Source organism: Arachis ipaensis, chromosome B7 (assembly GCF_059453495.1).
Source record: "Arachis ipaensis isolate K30076 ecotype BB chromosome B7, ASM5945349v1, whole genome shotgun sequence".
Classification (NCBI taxonomy): Eukaryota; Viridiplantae; Streptophyta; class Magnoliopsida; order Fabales; family Fabaceae; genus Arachis; species Arachis ipaensis.
Window position 1 is genome coordinate 136,855,044 of NC_142442.1, and position 19,685 is coordinate 136,874,728.

Sequence of the window (19,685 nt, forward strand, 5' to 3'; positions counted from 1 at the left end):
CTCCAATATTGACAATGTGATCAGAGCACTTTATTCCCATATTAGTAAGCTCTAACCCAAACTTCTTAAACAATAGTTTTAGCATCCACAATGTTATCTTTATCATAGTTTCTTGAAAACTGGTTTAATAACCTTCTGCAACATTGAGCCACACAATTCTAATCACTACTTATGCAGTCTGGTCTAAAATTTGAATTATTACTGGTAATATGATATGTCTGGCATCCCTTAAAAATCTCAAACCTTGTTAAAGCATTGATTGATAGCTAGTTTGGAAAAATTTCTTTTGTCAGTCTGAACACCATACAGATAGAGCTTAAATTGGCATTATATGTAGACTCTGAATCCCTTCTTATTATCATACATATGTTCTATAAATATTGACCATTTGATTAGAGTACTTATTTGTGAATTTAATTTGATATCTTTGTTGAAAACATAGAAATCTTTCTCCATTCTTTTAAAGAAGTAATATCAAATAATGCTTTTTCATAAACTCTTTTACCATGAATAAGAACCTGACTAAACACTCATCATGCAACTTGTTTCATTTGTCAAAATATTTTGATATCTTTGTTGGGACATGAAAATGTTCTTCAATTTATAATCTTTACTCTTTAAAAATCTATTTTTCATAAAGTGCTTTACCAAAATTATGTTAAATTTTGTTGAATTATGGTTTTTGATTTTTTTCACTATATCTTTTTTATATGTTTGTATTTTAGTTTGAAACTATTTATTTGAGGACACTCATCATTCAGAAAAAGTAAGTAAATTTGGGTAAGAGGAGCACAATAATTTGCACGTTGAGTATTTAGCATAACACTTGCTGACCAATATAACTACATCCACCAAAATTATCTTAGTTATAATCACCTAGTTTTGATAAAATCTTCCACCAGACATTAAAAATCACAAATGTCCATTGTTAACACTATTTCTTGCTTCCTATATTAGTCAAGTCTAATCCAAACTTCATAAAAAATGGTTTTAGTATCCACAATGTTATCTTTATCCTAGTTTCTTGAAAACTAGTTTAATATCACCTTCTGCATCACTGAGCCACACAATTCTGACCACTCATGATGCAGTCTGATATAAATTCTGACTTATTACTGGTAATATGATATATATGGCATTCCTTAAAAACCTTAAATCTTGTGAAAGCATTTACTGATTGTTAGTTTGGAGAAATTTCTTCTGTGAGTCTGAACAGCATACAAATAGAGCCTGAATTGGTATTGTACCTAGACTCTGAATGTAGGGTATAAAATAAGAATTCATGATTTGTTTAGTTTAGACACCAATAATTTTCTTAATTCATTACTTGTGATGAGTTAGAACCTTTAGCATGGTGAATGTGTAGCATAAGACTTCATGACCAATAAAACTACAAATTTATATAATGGTAGGACCTTAAATGCCTACTTTTGATAAAACCCCCCTGTTAAGCTCGTTTCTTGATAGATGTATTAGTGAGGTGTAGCCCAAACTGGATAGAAAATCAGATTTAGTACACATGAGTTTATTTGTATCCTAATTTCTTCAAAACTGCTTTAAGATCACCTTATGCAGCATAGATATATACATTAGTAGCCTGTTCTAAATTTTGTATTATTACTCATAGTATCATTAGTATGACATGGTTAAATTACTTTTTATTTCATCAAGGCTTTGACAATGTAGCCTCCATTATAGTATCATGCTAATAACTTTCTTCACTATTTAGGCATACTTATCACCAACATTGATAATCTAAGCAGGTTACTTTATTTCTTCTGTCCCAAACAATTAGATTTGACACACTTTTTGCTAAGTTGTTCAGATTTTGCACTACATCCAATATTGACAATGTGATCATGCGTACTTTATTTCCTCTCTCAGCAAAAATTGGACTTGACACTCTTCATGCAAAGTATTTCAATTTTTTTCAACTTAGTGTATTGATTCACTGTCATTAAGTTTTGGAATACCACATGAGACTTAAACAATTAATAATAAGAAGCATTTGTGAGTTTTGCCATGACTTTCTTCCTTGTTGTCAACAGTTAATAATCAGATCCAACTCCATGAGTTTTGGCTATCTAGTTTTAATTAGATAAAAAAACTTAAAATAATTAGCTCATGGTTGGAATGTGGGAGTGCTATTATGTATTTTTTCTCATATATTCAATTTATGAAGGATTCTCTTAAATGTCACCATCTAATTTATTCACCATTTTATCCTGTTTATTCTTCTCCAATTACATTTTTATCTCATTAAGAATATAAATTTTAAGTTTTGGGACTAAATATCAACTCATAGCGAACTCATAACCAAAGTGCATATTATTTAACTGTCAAATAATAGATCAAATCAATAACTTAAATACATATTCATTAAATTTAGCTCAATGTGCATTATTCAATTGTGGCATTTGATTTTTAGTTCACACCTTTTTTAAATTGTTTAATTATATATATTGGAGGATGTTTTATTATACACTATCACATAATAGGTCAGATTTTATGATTTTTATAAGTTAAAGACTTGTCATAATACAATTGGTTAGGGGCTATATTTTTTTTCATGGGATGTGCTTTATATGCCACAACTTCTAACATTTGGGATATTGTATTGAACTTTTTTTTCAACTTAGTTAAATTCACTGTAGGATGCTATTCCAACCCTATCTTGGATTTGATTCTGTTCTTTCATATTCAATTAGTTCATGTGTCATATCAATGTTAAATTATAAGAAATATCATGTCGATCAACTAATTCAAATTTAATTGCATGATAACAGCATATAGTTCACAAAACATAAATTCTAATATATAGTATCATGCTCTACTCATCACCGAACTACATGTAGTTCACAAAACACATATTCTAATATATAGTATCATACTCTGCTCATCGCCAAACTTCTATTCTAGACAAAAATTCCAGTTCTATAGAAGGTTTAAGATATATGTGATAACAAAATGGCAGATTATCTACTACTAACAAAGTTGTCTAATTTTATTAAACATCAGAATCATTAAGCTGAGATTTCAGCTTCTTCGTCCCCTTGCTCCTAAGCCTATTAGTAGAGTTTTGTCCTTCCTCCTCAATCAGGTTAATATTGATGTTGCCAATTTTTACACCGCTGATAGTTCTCTTAGCTGGTGTTTTGAACTTGAGGCTGGAAACACTTTCCTCAGTAAAATTCTTCACATAGAAAAAATTATATAAAGACCCACCACACTAAAAAATATGCGTACAGAATATAATGCACATTTTCTTCATCATATGCAGGTATAATCACATTATCAAGTGTTTAGATAACTAACCATAGTAAGATGAGTATCAGTATTACTCGTAAGATTGACCACAATGCCTGAAATGTCAACCAAGTTGCTGTAGTCATGGTCCTAAGAATAGACAAACCCTATTAAAAATTAGATAACACATAAAGATTCACCAAAGTAAGAACAACAATGTGTGTGGGAACATGTAATTTGAGATAATTACATCTTCATTAATAGCCAATTTATTGGGAAGGCTCTCTGGCATATTTTTCATGATAATATCCTCATCGTCACAAATTTTCATCACTGTGTACACTGGATCATACTGCTTTATATTGCCAGACTTCACATTTAGTTTAAATAGCACTCGTTTATCCATCATATTGTCCAGCAATTGTGGGTAATCATCTTCTCCAACTCCCTAACCAAGTACATAGATCAAAACAACTATTTCAGTGTTCTGGTTCCTAAATACACAACATAATTAAGTATAATTTTAAAGGAATGTGAGTTTATGAACTCAGATTTTACTTACATTGTCACAAATAATATTGTCCACTGTCTTTCCACACAGCTGTGGTCTCCCTATCCCACAGAAGTAGTGACATGCTCCCTGTTCCATCGTGCATTGTTACCTCTAATTTGTACCTAAGAGCCACTGTTCCGTGTGTGTGTCCGCACTTGCCACATTCATATCTGTTTTCAATGGGGGTTTCAACTTTTTTAGGGCACCTTCTGCAAGATTTGTAAAACCAATCATCCTTTCCCGCATTGATGGATACAATCGTCCCTAATATCCATATGGGACCTTCCTACAATGATGTGAAAATAATATAGGATATGAGTCATCAATGATTTTGAATAGGATTGGTTTTTTTTATCAATTTACAACAGTGTTATGCATTAGTATCAAAATTTATTGTGTAAAATCTAGCCACATTAGACCTCCATGGAATTGAGAGCTTCCTCTATTGTCTTGATAGCCACACTTCTGTGTTTTAACTCATCTAAGGCAGACCAAGCATTAGGAGATGACACCTGGCTGATCCTGGTCGGATTTGATGCGGCAGGACTACTTAACCTACAATCATTAATGGTCACAAAATGTTAGATAAAACTAGAGTGTTTATCTTTTTCATAAATCAAAACATATAGAAGATCTACAACACTAACTTGCTCTTGAATTGGATGACTTCTGTTAATTCGGGATTAATATGGACCTTCGAGATTTCAAAGTTGCTTTGCACCGATGTTTTCCCATTCCACCTTGTTGCCTTAAAATATTGCAGCACAACAATAAGTGGTTCAGCTCTCTCCTCTTCAAGGTGCGGTAGGAGATGGTCAACCAACTCACCAAACAAAATGCAATTGATCCTGTTGTTTATGAGTATAACACAACTAAGGATAAGGTTCTGTCACCATAACTTGTCAAGAAAACAATTTTAACTTAAACCTTTAAATGTGTATATAATACATACTCGAGGTCTTGAAGGATGATAACCAATCGCTTAGTCTCCTTCCCTTTGCTAGTGATCAAGTCCCTAGGATCTTCCTTACCAACAACCTTTCTGATCAAATCTACACTTGTTAATAATGGTATTAGCTTCTGTGGAACATAAACCCAAACTTTTTTAAATGCATAATCAACCCTATAAGTATATATGACACTCACTAAACATTTCAGAATCTGGTAATTTGTCAGCAGTTAGAAGATCTACATAAGACTTAAGGTAGAAAGCCTCAAGGGGAAAGATTGGCTTCTTAACATGATTGACCAAAGTTCTTTGGGAGAATGTCAATACCATCCTACTCACACCATTCTTCTCCTTATACTTGTGGTCGAACACAATAAAATTAGTCATTGTGTACATCTGAAACTCAAGAATGGCACCACGCCATTTTTTTACCAACCCCCCGGGGAATAGTGCAATGGATTCTACCACCCTATTTTAGCATTACAAACAGATTTGGAAATAAGTAATGTCTCTTGTCTAGTTCATGTATCACACTACTATAAAAATATCAACAATAAATAGAAAGAATACATATTTCAGTGTGAGAATGATACCTTTGCATCTTGGAGAATTATTTCAATCGACGCAATCTCTTTCTCATTGTATTTGCTTGGAACCTCCCATATCCTAACAACATACACTTTGAAATGCGATTGAAGCTTTTTTGGATTCACATCAGTTACTAAATCAAATTTCTCTTCCATTTTTTTCAGGTTCTGCATGAAGTTGATGGGGAGAAAGTGATAAAGAATACTTTTATAAAATGCTTATTACCCAAGGCGTAGGACTGGCTATTTAAATAGTCTCCTAAAAAAGCAGATGTGCCATTTTTTGTCTTTTATAAAATATTTACTTTGAATAATTTAAATAGATTTTTGCTTGTAAAATATTTACTGTCCAAACACATGACTCTATTACTTGTTTTCTCTTGCTGTCATTTGAAAACTAAGTAGCTATACACTTGTCATGTATAGAAGTTATACACTTGTCAAACAAAGAAACATGCACTAGTTGCTTATTATATTATATATTAATAGATTTATGCTTTACAGTTTGTATCAAGTTAGGAATGAAAATTTTCTTAATTTCTGCAAAATCAAGCATATCCTTAATTAATGCGAAATCCTGTAAAAATTAAGATCAGGGTTGTTTGAATTTTATTGATTTGTTTAATTTTGGAATTTTGTAAAGTCTAAGACAAATATTTAAAACAATTTATTCTGCTATAATTATCGTTGACATGTTTCTATTGATATCCGTATTTTTCACTTTTCTTTATACACTAATTCTGCTTCTAAATATTAGATCTTGAACATAACTATAATAAAAATATGGGAAAGTATAAAAAAACAATAATAATTATGAACAATATGAATAATATTAGATTAAAAAATAAATTAAAATTAAAATTAAAATTAAATTATTAATTAATTATTTAATTTTAAATCTTAAAATTTTAAAAATTAGAATTAAAAATTAAACACATTCATATTATGTACAGTTATCCCTGCTCTCACCATAACCTCCCAATCTTCGATATACGCCCAACATTCGCCGTTATCAATCTCCGATCCAACAAAAACTTGCCGTTGTTGCCGATTATCGCCGTTCCAATAGAGCATAAAGCTGCCGTCCCTTCCGCAGCCGCACCCGTGCATCTCCTTTTCCCCTGCACCCGCTTTCGCCAGCCGTGCCAACGCCACTCGCAGCCATAGCCACACCCATGCCTTCCCCCTCACATGCCCATGGATGGATGTTTAGTTCAATAAGTTGGCGGATGGTTATTGTAATTCTCACTAGGATGATTAGTTTAAGTATATATAATTAACAAATATTGGATGTTCATTTCATTAAATACCCAGATGGTTATTTTTAATAAATACCTGGATGATTGTTTGTTGGATTTGGATCTATCTCAAATTTTCCAGATGTCGCGGGGTTGGTGTCCGACGGGTGAGAGCTCGACGACAAATGGAGATGGGTGGCGTAGAGCGACGGGACCGACGAGATCAATGGCGAGGATTATGACGGTATGAAAAGAGAGAGATGACGGTGGTTGAAAACGACCCTGAGGTTGGCTTCCGGCGCGGGAGAAAGAAACGAGCGGGGCACGCCAGATGCGCGATGGAGAGGACGAGCCCCTCTACGATGTTGGCTGCCGGCGAGGGAGAGACAGACACACGACGGGATAACTTGCCCTCCGTGATGATGGCCGCCGCCAAGTGAGAGAGAGACGCGCGACGGGGATGACGTCCCCTCTGCGATGTTGGCTGCCGGCGAGGGAGAGAGAAACGCACGGGGGAGGGGGCTATAAGGGGCAACGATGATGACCATTGATGAGGGTGGGAGTGGCAGACAGTTTGGGGAGAAGAGGTGTTTAGGTGAAATGCGTTGGTAAATTAGAGTTTGGGATGATTAATTATTTGAAATAACAGGGTGAATTTTTTTATTTAGGCAATTTGGGGAGTGTTTGTTACTTTTTTTTTTTTGGAATTGAACCAAACTTGAAGCCCATTGTTCACATTGCTCAGATTCTTCATTGTCTCCCTAACAGAATTGTAAAAATATTTGTCGAAGCTCACGGTAACCAAAAAACCAAAAAAGTTAAAAAACAAGATCAATCACGATACAACATTATTCAATTCATTTTTTAATTTAGGTCATTTTGACATTTTTATTACCTTTATGAATCAACTTATCTAAATATATATAATTTTTTTGGTTGTATACAGTATTCTTCAGTCCGACAGGTTAAAGACTAATTCGTCGTAAATTGGAGGTCTATTTAAGAGTTTGTCGACATACACAAGATGAAATTTAAATTTCTAATACTTGTTTAAACAGATTAGTGAACTAACCACTAACTTATCTAAGTATATATTACTCCATGATTATTCATTAGTTTTTTCTTATTTTGGACTTGAGTGGAACACATGGTCAAAGAAAAAGTACACTGCTTAAGAGGTTTACCCATTTAAAAAACATATCACGGATATAAGAGCGACAACCTTCTAGCCCGCGAAAAAATGTACAACCTTGACCAAAGGAGCTATAATTATCCAGCTCAATAGATAAACTGCAAAAACATTGCTAGAACATTCTAAAGAAAAAAGGTCTACAACAGTGGCAAAATATTTGCCAGTTTCCACATTCCCAGAAGAAAAAAATGAAATAAAAAGCTTTGCAATCCTTTTTTTTTTTTTGGGTTTAGCTTTGCAATCCTTATTTCTCTTGTTTTTCAATGGGGCCTAGGCCCAAAAAAATAAACATTAATGATCTTATTTTGAGCTTCGATCTGCAATAAATTTGGAGTTAAAAATCATTTCGACAAAAAAAAATAGAAGCAAAAACCTAATAAATCTTAGGATCAACTTTATGTAGTACAATTTAATTCCAAGATAGCACCAAAAAACAAAAAACCTTAACTCCCAAGATTCTTGTTGACCAAAAAACAAGGGCCAAAATTCATTGTTAATTTGTTAAAAATGTCTTAAGGCCTTAATCTCCATGGCTTTAGCTTCCTTCTTAGCCGTTCCAAGATATACAAGAATGAAGATTTTACATACATTTTCTTAATATAGAGAGATTCTATCTACATTTGGTTAGTGTATTCCGAATACAGCATCACATTCTAAAATCAAGATCATTAACTTCTATTTGCTTCCTTATCTCAAAAGCGGTGATAATGTTGATAGTTTTCTGAAGAACGAAAAGCAAATCCATCATGACGACGGCGTCAAAACAAATCATAGAAAAGAAGAAACAGAAAGAGACTATCCAAGACAGAAACACAAGTAGGGTTGTAATAATAACAGTGTACAAGGAATCACTGAAACCTCGTTCAACAAGGAAACAATCACTTGGTTTCATCAAGAAAACAAAGCCAAATTCCACACACGGCTATGATCGTCGTGCTCAGCTTCTCGCTCACTCTCGACAGCTTCGGAATCATGCACTTGCACGCTCCAAAAAGGTTCCATCACCCATCATTCAGTTACAAACAAAAAACAAGGTTATTAACTTCTTTTTATTCTCTCTCCTATTTTCTGTTTTGATTCGCGAATACCAATAGTAATGAAACCGATTCTGCGAGTTTTTAGCAGAAGAAGATGGGGTTTTGGTTAACCAGACCGGTTCGAATCTGCTCGTGTTCGCCGTCGAGATATACGGCTCTATACTCCGCCTCTGGTGGTGGTGGTGGTGGCTGGTGCAGATATGAACGAGTGACGTCAGAAGAGAACAAAGAAAGAAACCCTTCCAAGAACAGAAAGTTCGGTCAAGCGCGTCCTTCATTTTTGGTAATTTGAGATTCCTTATGTATTCTATTCTGATTTGGATTCCAAGTCCTTGATTTTGTATTTAATGTGTTATTTTTACCAACAGAGTAGAGTGGCCAAAATGTTGAAAGAGCTATCATGCAAAGAAATCTAGTGGGAAACAGAACATTGTTTGTTTCATGCGTCTTTTTTTCGCCTTATCTGATGATGAAGCTCAAATCTACAGCTCAGAGTGGTTCAACATAGACATTTGAAGGTATAAGGAGAATGCATATTATAGGCTTGAATTAATGTATAGTTTGTTGGTTGTTGGGCTCCTTATTTATTTATTTTTTTGTTAATCTCTAACGGTTACTATCATCACGTCTCGAAGTTTTAAGTGGAAGATTTGGACTCGTCAAAAAATGGAGACAAACACATAACAATGCATGTATTGTGTGGTATTTGGTGGACATTGTTATCAATAACAATGGATATGATGCCTATGCTGAATATGATTTTACAGATGGAAGCGTAAACAGCCAATCAGGAATTTACCGAGCAGGACGCACAAATTATAGGAGAAGCGTTTAGTTCAACGCATCGATGCTTATGTAATTTAGTTATGGGGTTAACTAATGCCATATATTGCGCTTATCTTGTATTCCTATCAAAGAACGTAAGATTAAAGCCAAACTAGTAATATTCATGAGTTACTATTCAGCTTTTTTTTGTGACTCAAATAAACTAAATAAAGAAAAATAAAACAAAAGATCTATTTGAATAGAAGGACGGTTCTTTTTAAGATTACTCTTAAACTCCTTCCAAAGTGAAAGATCTTTGCCATAATATCTGCCACCGTGTTTGCATCTCTTATAATCAAACGAAAGTCAACACGCCAATTCCAATGCATGATATCTTTTATTTTGAGCACCAATGGATCAATAAACCCAAAGCCATCTTGGTAATTAGTAACAAGATTAAATGCTTCCACATAATCCGTCTCACAAATAACATCTCGTTAACCTATATCCCAAGTTAAGAGATATCTTCTCCAAATAGCAAACAATTCCCCTTGAAAAATACTATTACTCTCAATCATTCCGAAATATTATTCAGCTTTTAGTTGCAAGTGAGTTAATTTATGCTTTTAAAGTTGTCAAATAATATAAATTCTTAAATTCTTTCGAAATATATACTACCTGAAAGAAAAAGAGCGGAGACAAAATAAATGAATCAGATTAAATTAGAGTTTAAAAAGTAAATAAATTTACATTTCTTTTCCTCCATTATTCTAATTTCTAAACACTAACAACATCAAATCATTTTCATCGCTGTTACACTTGAAAGACGATCTGACAATCTAATACAACCAAGTGCCGCATGCACTCATCGATATCACAAGAACTTAACAAATGAACATACACTTACCATTTACGTATCAGTCATGTTCTCCGTGATAATGGTGACAAACACTCCATGCCATGCTGACACGGTTAGAAAGATCTGCCATGTTAAGCCACATTGCCAGCAAGAATAGTAGGTCCAAGAATCCATCGAAGGAATTATTTATGCAATAATTCAAACTGTACAGTAAACATCAACTGAAGAATAAAGCATCATTTTTGAAAACGCATTATTTGGGGCATCTCCTCGTTGCCCCTAAACACCCTGTTCAGTTGACCACTTTCTGTGATAGAAAGACAGCCAGCCAGTCCAAACCTATGTGATCTAAAATAATAATGACCTTGATATGCTAAACCTAGAAATCAAGGAGGCAGTGAGCGCTATGAAATTGCATTGCCTTTTAAAACAATAAATTCGAAAAGCTAAAAGAAGCTAGTAAAGTGATGCAAATATCAGTTGACAGATGAGATAGTAATATAACCAGAACGGGGTCTCAACTGCTATACTCTGCTAATTAAATAATAAAAATCGTTTGGCATAGCAACAAAACAAGCCATGCCAAGGTATCTGGCACACTAATGCAGAAGCGAAGCTTACTCCCCATATCTATGTAGTTCATCTCCGAATTTACCTGCCTGCATTTGGCATCCTATGCCTCCGTCGTCTTCTAGACCTCCCTAACAGTAGCCTGTGGATTCCTCGTCCAGAGACAGCAGCAGAAGCTGCAGGTGCAACATTGTGCAAACCAAAATGATCAACATTGAAAGAAACAGCAGCGCGGTCCTGATTGTACCTAATGTTGGAGAAAATGTGGCTATTTCTCCCCAGACCAAATGGCCTCATGGAGAAGAAATCGTCCTCCAAATATTCCTCTTCAGAATCATACTCATCACTATAAAAGGCATGATCATTCGGCTCAAGCACATAATCCCCCAATACCATAGCACCTGGTGTTGAAGATAGAATTGTGCTGATCACATCATTCCGTTCTCTTTCACACTCTAGCCTCTTCCATTTTTCTTCTCGAACAGGGTCCACCTCTCTTGGTCGAGAAAATGGATGCTTAGACTTAACATGCCTCCTGAGCTCCTTGTAATTCCCTACGAAAGAGCAATCATCCTGCATGCAACTTCTTTTCTTGGCATTCAGAGACTCTCGAGCCGCTTCAACCACTGTCCAACCTTTCACCTGTCTGCGGCAAAGGGGGCAAAGAAGCTCAGGCACTTCTCTATTGTCATCAGGTTCACCTGCGCTTAAGTCAAAATTTGAATTGTCTATTGCTAGCTGCATACTTTGAACAGAAGTTGCTTTTGTGTAGGCCTTCTTGTACTGCTCAAAACAGTTTGAATATCGATGACTAGTAGCACACATGTAAGGGCGACAACCTTTGTTATATGATGAACAAAGAAGAAGAATCGCATTGTGTGGGACCTCCATACACACAGAGCAAGTTGCATCTTCCCAATCCTTCTTCTCTGATGATTTGGTGGAGCTCTTCTTTCCATGAACATCTTTCATATTCTTTTGTGCACAAGATAAATTATATGGGGTTTCCTTGCGACCTTGAGACTGGGACTTGGACCGTGTCTTACCAACTTTAGCCATTTACAAACTGAACCTGAGACAAATCAAAGAGGTAGAGATAATTATTGAAAATGGTACCATTCTAACAAAATAAACGAAAAAGGATCACCATTCTAAACACAATAAACCACAAGTATAAAATGTCATGATATCATTCAAATGACATCATACTCGTCAATCCTAAGCAAATCGGTGTGGCAAGTCCCAAAACAATGCAGATTGGAGATAATGGATAAAGAATAAATGTTATGCAACTTATAGAGTATTTACTCATACAAAAATAGGAACTATATAGAAATACAAATATAACATCAACATCAACAATAACAAGACTTGCCTTTCTATATAAGGTTTGGATTCAGATGACACCATTATCCAACCATAAGTGATAATTCATATTTATATCTAAATCATTAACAACTCATTCTATTTTATTAGTTTTACCTATGGCCTTTTCTAGGTCTCCCTCTACTGCTCATTGTTCAGTTACCTTCCATCTGAACCACTTTGTTATTGGAGGTCTCCACAAGCCTTTTTCACAAATGCCGTTATGTCGAAACACCCTAAAATGATATTCTACCATTTTCTCTACAAAATTTAGGAACTAAATCCAAAACAAAAATCAGACAATCAGATCAGATCACACTTATCATGAGCAGTGAAAAAGGTATGCACATTGCAGTTACGTATGACAGTCTTAAACTACAATGTCCTTAGATTTCTGAGGCATGGCATCTCAGAAGTAAACAAGGAGATAAAAGCGTGAAAAAATTATCCTTCCAGTTATCATCTTTATGTAATATATGTAGCCCCTATATGATGAATCAAACCAGTGGGAGCTAACTGCTTGGTTGGTAAACTGCGAGAAACCAAGAATATAACATTCAAAAGATGCTCAACTATAAACTATTTTCCAAAAGAGAAAGTCTAAGTGACCAACAGTTTTGTAACCAACATGACTCTTTACGCAATCCACTATTTACACAATGAAAGAATCATACGAAGAACCCTGAACCGCTTCGATTTACCTACAGATACAGTTAATCTGTTTCAGAGGGAGGGAGGGGGGGGGGGAAGGTAGATTGTATATCGCTTTCGATTTTATCACCAGAAAGCAGAGTTTTCTGCCACTCTTAAGAAATGCTAGCTACAATAGATCATAGATCGTACAAAATCATAAAAAATTGACACAATTCAAGATCACAAATAGATTTCCGCGAAAATAGAATCAAGAGCTCGTAATTCACAAATCTTAACCATGGGAAGCTCATCCAAAACGAATTATATAATTTTTAATTAAAAAAAGAATAACAAAAGCATAAGCGAATTCAAAAAAGCCGCGCGAAAAAGTGAATCAAAGAAAATGAGGGATCAAGAATTAGAGAATCAAATGGACGAGTGAATAGGAAAGGAAATGAAACCCTGGGAGAGGGAATGGAAAAGGGAGGAGGGAGTACCTGGAATGAAGCGAAAGCGTTGCGAAGGGAGGGAGGACTGAATCGTTGGTTGGTTAATTTGGAAAGAGGGATAGGGAAGGAGGGGAAGTGGCAAGGGAAATCGGAGAAGAATGGAAGGCCGATCTTGGCGCTCACGTTCTCCAAAAATCCGAAAATGAAGGCTTCAGTGGTGACGTGGGAAGCAACACCAACCCCTCTCTCTCTCTTTCTGTACTCTACCATGGACAGTGGACTCTACGCTTCTGTCTTCTCGCACCTTCAGAAAAAAAACAAAAAAGAAGTGAGTCGGCTGGGTTCTGGGCTTCTGGCCCTATTCGAATGATGGTGCGTGGCCCAATAGTGATGGTGCGTGGCCCAATAGTGATTGATGAGTGATTAGTAAGCCGATTGCTGCATGTTTACTTGCTTGTAACCTTATTCATTTCATTTCAAGAGAAAGGAAAGAAGAAAGAAATGCAACCCTAAAGATAAGCTGGGGGCGAGGAGAGGAAGACGTTAAGCTGAGTACATGGAAGAGTCTTCTAGCAACCTCCACCGTCTCCTTTTGCTACGTAAAGGTTCTTGCTACTCCAACACCCATAGACAGTGAACTATCATCTCTTCATCAGAGTTGCAACAAGCGCAAGTAGATAGCTTTGCCAGAGGAAGAAAAGAACTTTTGGGGGGGAGCTTCGTCTTCCAGAACTCTTTCCAGATGCCTTTGCAATGCAGCGGCTCTGGATAAAAGTCAATTGTAAGCCGATTGAAATGGTAAGCAACTTTGTAAACTGAGGATACTTCATAGTTACTCGATTTATGGTAGAGCCATTGAATTTTATCAGAACCGTCACCAATATGTACCTTGAGTATTTGTTGAGCTATATTTAATTAATTGGGAGTTCCATAGAGTTTCATTCTCTATTCACATTTATCAGGTCACAAACTCTCATCACATTTGGTTCTCTGAGATTTCGATTGATAATCATCGGAGAGAGAAATGGTTGAAACGGCAAAATCCAAGGATTTGAAGCAATGTTGATGTTGGAGCCATCCCTAACCTTCCAAATCAGTCCTCTTTTTCAACAACTTTGCGGCCCTCCAACAAGCTCCTCCATCCCCACGAAGGTAAGACACCATTCTTAGCTTTCATAACATTACGCACTTGAAGTAGTTGTCTTTAAGCATTTTAGACAGCTTAGAGTTAGGTTGAACCATAACTCTCCAACATTATTTTTCAAGTAAGGCTAGATTTTGTGCTCTGAGGTCTTTCCATCCCAAACCCCCTTCCGATTTGAGCCGTGACATCTTTTCCCAACTAACCTAAGAGATTTTTTTATCTGTACCCTTTTGCCTCCACTAAAATTGGGTTAAAATATTGTTCTCTAGATTAATGACTAAGATAGCTTAAAGTAGGAGAGAGAATAAATCGGCACTGCCTCACCCACGATCTTTATTTGAATGTGTCTTTCACCTATTGATAGCAATATTCGTTTTCACCCCTCTACCTTCTTATAAACTTTATCCTTAATCAGCCCAAAAGTGGGCTTCTTGGATCTCTGATCCCAAGTATTTATCCTGAACATTCACGAGGGATGTTCAATCTGTTCGCAAGCATCTGTCTCATTGTCAAAGTAGAGTTATTACTTAGATTGAACTTTTGTCCACTAAAAGCCTCATAAGTGTCTAGGAGGACTGAAATGTTGTCACAACATTGGAGAGAAATTTTGCAAAAATTGTAGAGTTGTCGGCAAATAGAAGATCATTGATCTTAGGGCACCTTTTCTTTAGTATACCTTGAATGGTGTTGTTTCTTCTACTTTGTTTAGCAAGAAGAAAATGCATTCTGCACAAAATAAGAATAGACATGGGGATAGAGGATTTTTTTGACGGATATTTCTTTGAAAGTCAAAAGTTTGTCATTCCACAATAACATGGTAAGAAACATTGATAACCAATTCCTAAATCAAACCAATCAATTTAGGATCAAACCCTAATCTCGCCGTTATAAACCACAAAAATCGTCATTCAACTCTATTATAGGTCTTACTCATATCCAACTTTAGAGCTATTTCAGTGTCTAAGCCCTTCTTTTTATTCTTCAAGTATTGCATGCATTTGTGAGAAATAAGGATATTATCTAAAAGGGTAAAGTACTATTTTGGTTCCCAACATTTGGGTCAAATCCTAATTTGGTTTCTAACGTTTTATACGTCTTATTTTTATCCTAAAAAGTTTCAAACATGTTTAATGTGGTCATATCATTAATGAATGACGTAGACATTATTGCGGTGGTTTTTTTCCATTTGTATGTCTCGTCACTGGTGGATGTATGCATTTGATGTCTCCGGAAAAAGGCTTTTCGTCCTAAATAGTCTACACACTAAATCACATGATACATCACGGATGAGGCTAGATGCATATGCGGTACCAAAAGATCTCCCCTTAATCTATTTAACCCGAAGTATTGTATTATGTTTAAACTTTGAATACGTTTCAGGGGAGGCTCATTGAAGACATAGCTCAAGTGGTCATCTCCACGTAGAAGCCCACTCTGATAGGTCTGCCTTGCACATACGCCTCTGTTCCAATACAACCAAACGGGTGAGTCCCCCTCAAAACCTAACAATATCTTAATTAGTAAGTTTAATTGAGATATATATTGGTTCTCCTAATATAGTCCATTGTTTTCGTTCACATAAATTTGATTGTTGTGTATACGCAATAAAATTCATAGAGTATTGGATCGAAGGCGGGTAACTGAATGACTGGGATTATGTGAGCTTTTAAATTCTATTGCTAAATAACTGATTATGTAAACACACATCACTATCTGTAACTAAGTGCGGTCGTACAATATTGATTTTCACATGCAGGATACCATCAAGTTATACAGGATGAAAATAATGCTTGTCATCATTCTGAGTTAAAAAAATTCAGCCATTGGAGATGCACTGAATGCCCTTGACAGTCGTCCTCAAAGTGTTGTGCGCCACAACCAACCAAGGAACAAACGTAAAGAGGCTAGGACACCGTTCATAGCACCTGGCACAAAGAGCAAGTTTTGACGAGCTGAAGGATTGCTGAAGAAACAGCCCATCTAAAGGAGCTAAACCCTCACATGCTAAGCTATATTTTGTTGGAACTTGATATTTTTTTGCGTTTACACACACTGACTGTTTGTTTTGGATTCTTATGTTATTAGCGGGTGCTTGTTTTATGAACCTTGTTGAACTTTGTTGGGTGCTTGTTTTATGAATCTTGTTGAACTTTGTCGGTTAATTAACGGAGAATGCGTGTATTGTGAATGTGAATCCGGTCTTTAGAGATTGGTTTGTCTTATTTAGGGGTGGCAACACTACCCGAACCCGCGGGTACCCACCCCGCCCCTACCCGCTCGGGGCGGGTTCTTGGGCGGGGCGGGACGGGGTCGGGTTTAGGTTGAACCCGCCCCTACCCGCCCCGGTATATATAATATATATGTAAATATATATATTTTTAATATATAATATACGTAACATATATAAAATAATTAGTAAAATGATTAATAATATTATATCATATATAAATTTTTACTTTAATTTATATTTTGTATGAAAATGGTGATTATATAATTTTTAAAATTTAATTTTATTTGTTAGATTTAATAATTATAGGGGCGGGTTAGGGTTTAACATTTTACAACCCGCGGGTAGGGCGGGGTGGGTTTGATGCGGATTTTCTGTAGGGTGGGGCGGGGTCGGGTAGAGCAAAAATCCGCCCCTACCTGCCCTGTTGCCACCCCTAATCTTATTGTGGATGTGGATGTACACTTGCTACGTTTTAAAGTGTACATGTTTGAAGTGGCTAAACATATTGAGGTTTCAATGAGTTATTTTTGGATGTGTCTACTTTTGGACGTGTCTTTTAATGCAGGTATCTTTCGTTATCTATGGATGTGTCTTCTGACGTAGGTGTCTATTTTGGTCGTGTTTTGTTCGAATGTGTCTGTATACGTATGTGTCTTCTGTTGGAAGTGTCTTTTGTCAATGTAAAATCTTTTGTGTTTTCATTTAATTATGGATGTGTCTTCTGATAGACATTTTTTTTTGTTGTGTCTTCTTTCGATGTGTCTATATATAGATGTGTTTTCTTCCAATGTGTCTTTCATGTTATTGTTTAACCATGGATGTGTGTTGAGGGACGTGTCTCTTTTCATCATGTCTTTTTCGAAGGTGTCTATATATGGATGCGTCTTTTACTAGAGGTGTCTTCTACTAAGGTGTCTATATATGTATGTATCTATTTACAAATGTGTCTTCCACTAGAGGTATCTTTTGTTAACGTGTCTTTTGTGGGCTTCTCTATCACTGGATGTTTCTTAAAACAGAGGTTCCTTTTTTGGTCATTTTTTCATTTTACTTAGAATCAAAGTTCTGATCGAGACTTGTTGATCGAGACTTGTTGGATTCTCGAAGAAGGCTGAGTCAAACTAACTTGGGAACATAACCGTGACAAAATAAAATGAAGCCTAAGTTAACAAAACCTACTCTATTTTGTCCTCCAAATTAAAAGCACAAAAAAATTGTGATTAAAAGCACTCAAACTTAGAAGGGTAAAGTACTAAATTGGTCCCCTAGGTTTGAGCGTAATTCTGTTTTGGTCCTTAAGGTTTAAAGTGTTCTATTTGAATCCAAAAAAGTTTCATTTAGCATCAATTTAGTCCCACAGTGAGGTCAAAATTAAATAATTAACAAAATGTCCTACATAACAACAGTTCAAGAACAAAATTGATAATTTGGAGAACAAGTACAAGCTCCAGAGGCACAAAATCAACCATTGATGCATCAATACATTTATTTATCATTTTCTTTAGTTTTATAGAAAATAATTTATTTATATTATAAAAAAAAAATAAATAAATGTATTGATGTATCAATGGTTGATTTTATGCCTCTGGAGCTTGTAATTGTTCTCCAAATTATCGATTTTGTTCTTGTACTGTTGTTATGTAGGATATTTTGTTAATTATTTAATTTTGACCTCACTGTGGGACTAAATTGATGCTAAATGAAACCTTTTTGGATTCAAATAGAACACTTTAAACTTTAAGGACCAAAACAGAATTACGCCCAAACCTAGGGGACCAATTTAGTACTTTACCCAACTTAAAAAATTGATAACAGTATAATCATATCAGTGGATCATACTCAAAAAATAATAATATATTCTCAACTTAAAATTGTTTATTAAATAAAAAAGTTGAATATTTTGTTAAAGAGAAGTGAAAAAAAATCAAAATAAAATAAAATTCTTCTTACAAATCTATAATCAAAATTTTTCTAATTATTTTCAAACGAATTTAACAATGAAGCCGCCATGTTACTGTGATTCATTCGCTCTAATAGCTGAACCCACAGCTAGATTTTGATTGACTACTTCATCATTTTTCTAGAAAAAGCACCACATGCAAAAAAAAAAGAGTTAATTTTATCCATTAAGACATCTTAACAAGGGGTTCGAAATTAACCAAATGGTACGCACATACTGGAGGTGCATTTTTCTTCTTTCTTCGTATGGATTTCTTGATTAAGTTGTCCAGTTCAGATCCAAGCCTTTTCAACCTTGGTCGACCCTTCGTTGTCACTTTTGAAGGATCTCGAATGTCATTTGCACCAAGAGCGAACTCACTCTGTGTCACTATGTTGTTTTGTGTAGTTGCAACACTTTTGGACCCAAAGTTCGCATGATAATCAAACAGATTGGCCATCAAATCATCAAGACCCGAACGTAACATGACCGCTTCTTCACAGGTCACGAAATTTTGGGCAACATTAAAAAAGTATGAACACAATCTTTTGAATAAGTTGTGGCTTTCATCCGATCGATTCTCGTCGTGGCTGCTCTTGATGTAAATGTATTTGCGCTGTACATTCTTGTTTCATCGAGGGAAAACATAGCAAGATGATACTCTGTCTACTCTATAATATGAGAACACAGCAAGATAGTGGCCACAAAGAATACCTCCTGATTCAAACATGTTGCACTCGCACCGAATCTTGTGTGTCAATGAGTCAAACTCAACACCGTTCGGTGTAAAACTAAGATATTTATGTGTATTGTTAAGAATTTTTGGTGTATTTGTACTAATAAGAAGAACAATAGCAATAAAAAGAACGATGAAGAGGATAAAATACGTGAAAAAGAAGAAGAAACACAAAGAAAAAAGAGGAGAAATG

At 35.4% G+C, this 19,685-nt stretch overlaps 3 protein-coding genes and 1 long non-coding RNA gene across 6 annotated transcripts; 2 read left to right on the forward strand and 2 right to left on the reverse strand.

Annotated features, from left to right (window-relative positions):
* Positions 1 to 3,007: 3,007 nt before the first annotated feature.
* LOC107607840 (uncharacterized) lies at positions 3,008 to 5,144 on the reverse strand. The gene is made up of 8 exons (XM_088495083.1): positions 4,946 to 5,144; positions 4,752 to 4,851; positions 4,441 to 4,671; positions 4,219 to 4,348; positions 3,909 to 4,085; positions 3,497 to 3,694; positions 3,316 to 3,396; positions 3,008 to 3,193 (listed from the first exon to the last, which is right to left on the reverse strand). The coding sequence occupies exons 1-8, from the start codon at positions 5,142 to 5,144 to the stop codon at positions 3,008 to 3,010; spliced, it is 1,302 nt and encodes a 433-aa protein (XP_088351209.1).
* Positions 5,145 to 8,338: 3,194 nt separating this feature from the next.
* Positions 8,339 to 9,772, forward strand: LOC107608410 (uncharacterized). 2 transcript variants are annotated; one of them, XR_015892353.1, is made up of 4 exons: positions 8,394 to 8,799; positions 8,891 to 9,085; positions 9,171 to 9,320; positions 9,570 to 9,772. XR_015892353.1 is itself a non-coding variant. In XM_088494141.1 (3 exons), the coding sequence occupies exons 1-3, from the start codon at positions 8,512 to 8,514 to the stop codon at positions 9,216 to 9,218; spliced, it is 531 nt and encodes a 176-aa protein (XP_088350267.1). In that variant the 5' UTR covers positions 8,339 to 8,511; the 3' UTR covers positions 9,219 to 9,772. The 2 variants fall into 2 exon arrangements, 1 of the variants encoding a protein (XP_088350267.1); XM_088494141.1 differs by having other exon boundaries at positions 8,339 to 8,799; positions 9,171 to 9,772.
* Positions 9,773 to 10,267: 495 nt separating this feature from the next.
* LOC107606096 (forkhead box protein, putative (DUF1644)) lies at positions 10,268 to 14,191 on the reverse strand. Of its 2 annotated transcripts, none has more exons than XM_088492976.1 (3): positions 13,952 to 14,191; positions 13,492 to 13,747; positions 10,268 to 12,068 (listed from the first exon to the last, which is right to left on the reverse strand). In XM_088492976.1, exon 3 carries the CDS (start codon positions 12,053 to 12,055, stop codon positions 11,078 to 11,080), a length of 978 nt encoding a protein of 325 aa, XP_088349102.1. In that variant the 5' UTR covers positions 12,056 to 12,068; positions 13,492 to 13,747; positions 13,952 to 14,191; the 3' UTR covers positions 10,268 to 11,077. The 2 variants fall into 2 exon arrangements, with proteins under 2 accessions (XP_088349102.1, XP_016163556.1); XM_016308070.3 differs by lacking the exon at positions 13,952 to 14,191 and adding an exon at positions 12,479 to 12,638 and having other exon boundaries at positions 13,492 to 13,735.
* LOC107606097 (uncharacterized) lies at positions 13,896 to 16,781 on the forward strand. The gene is made up of 4 exons (XR_002350536.2): positions 13,896 to 14,241; positions 14,406 to 14,595; positions 15,968 to 16,071; positions 16,344 to 16,781. It is a non-coding gene; the product is annotated as an uncharacterized LOC107606097 (long non-coding RNA).
* Positions 16,782 to 19,685: the final 2,904 nt, after the last annotated feature.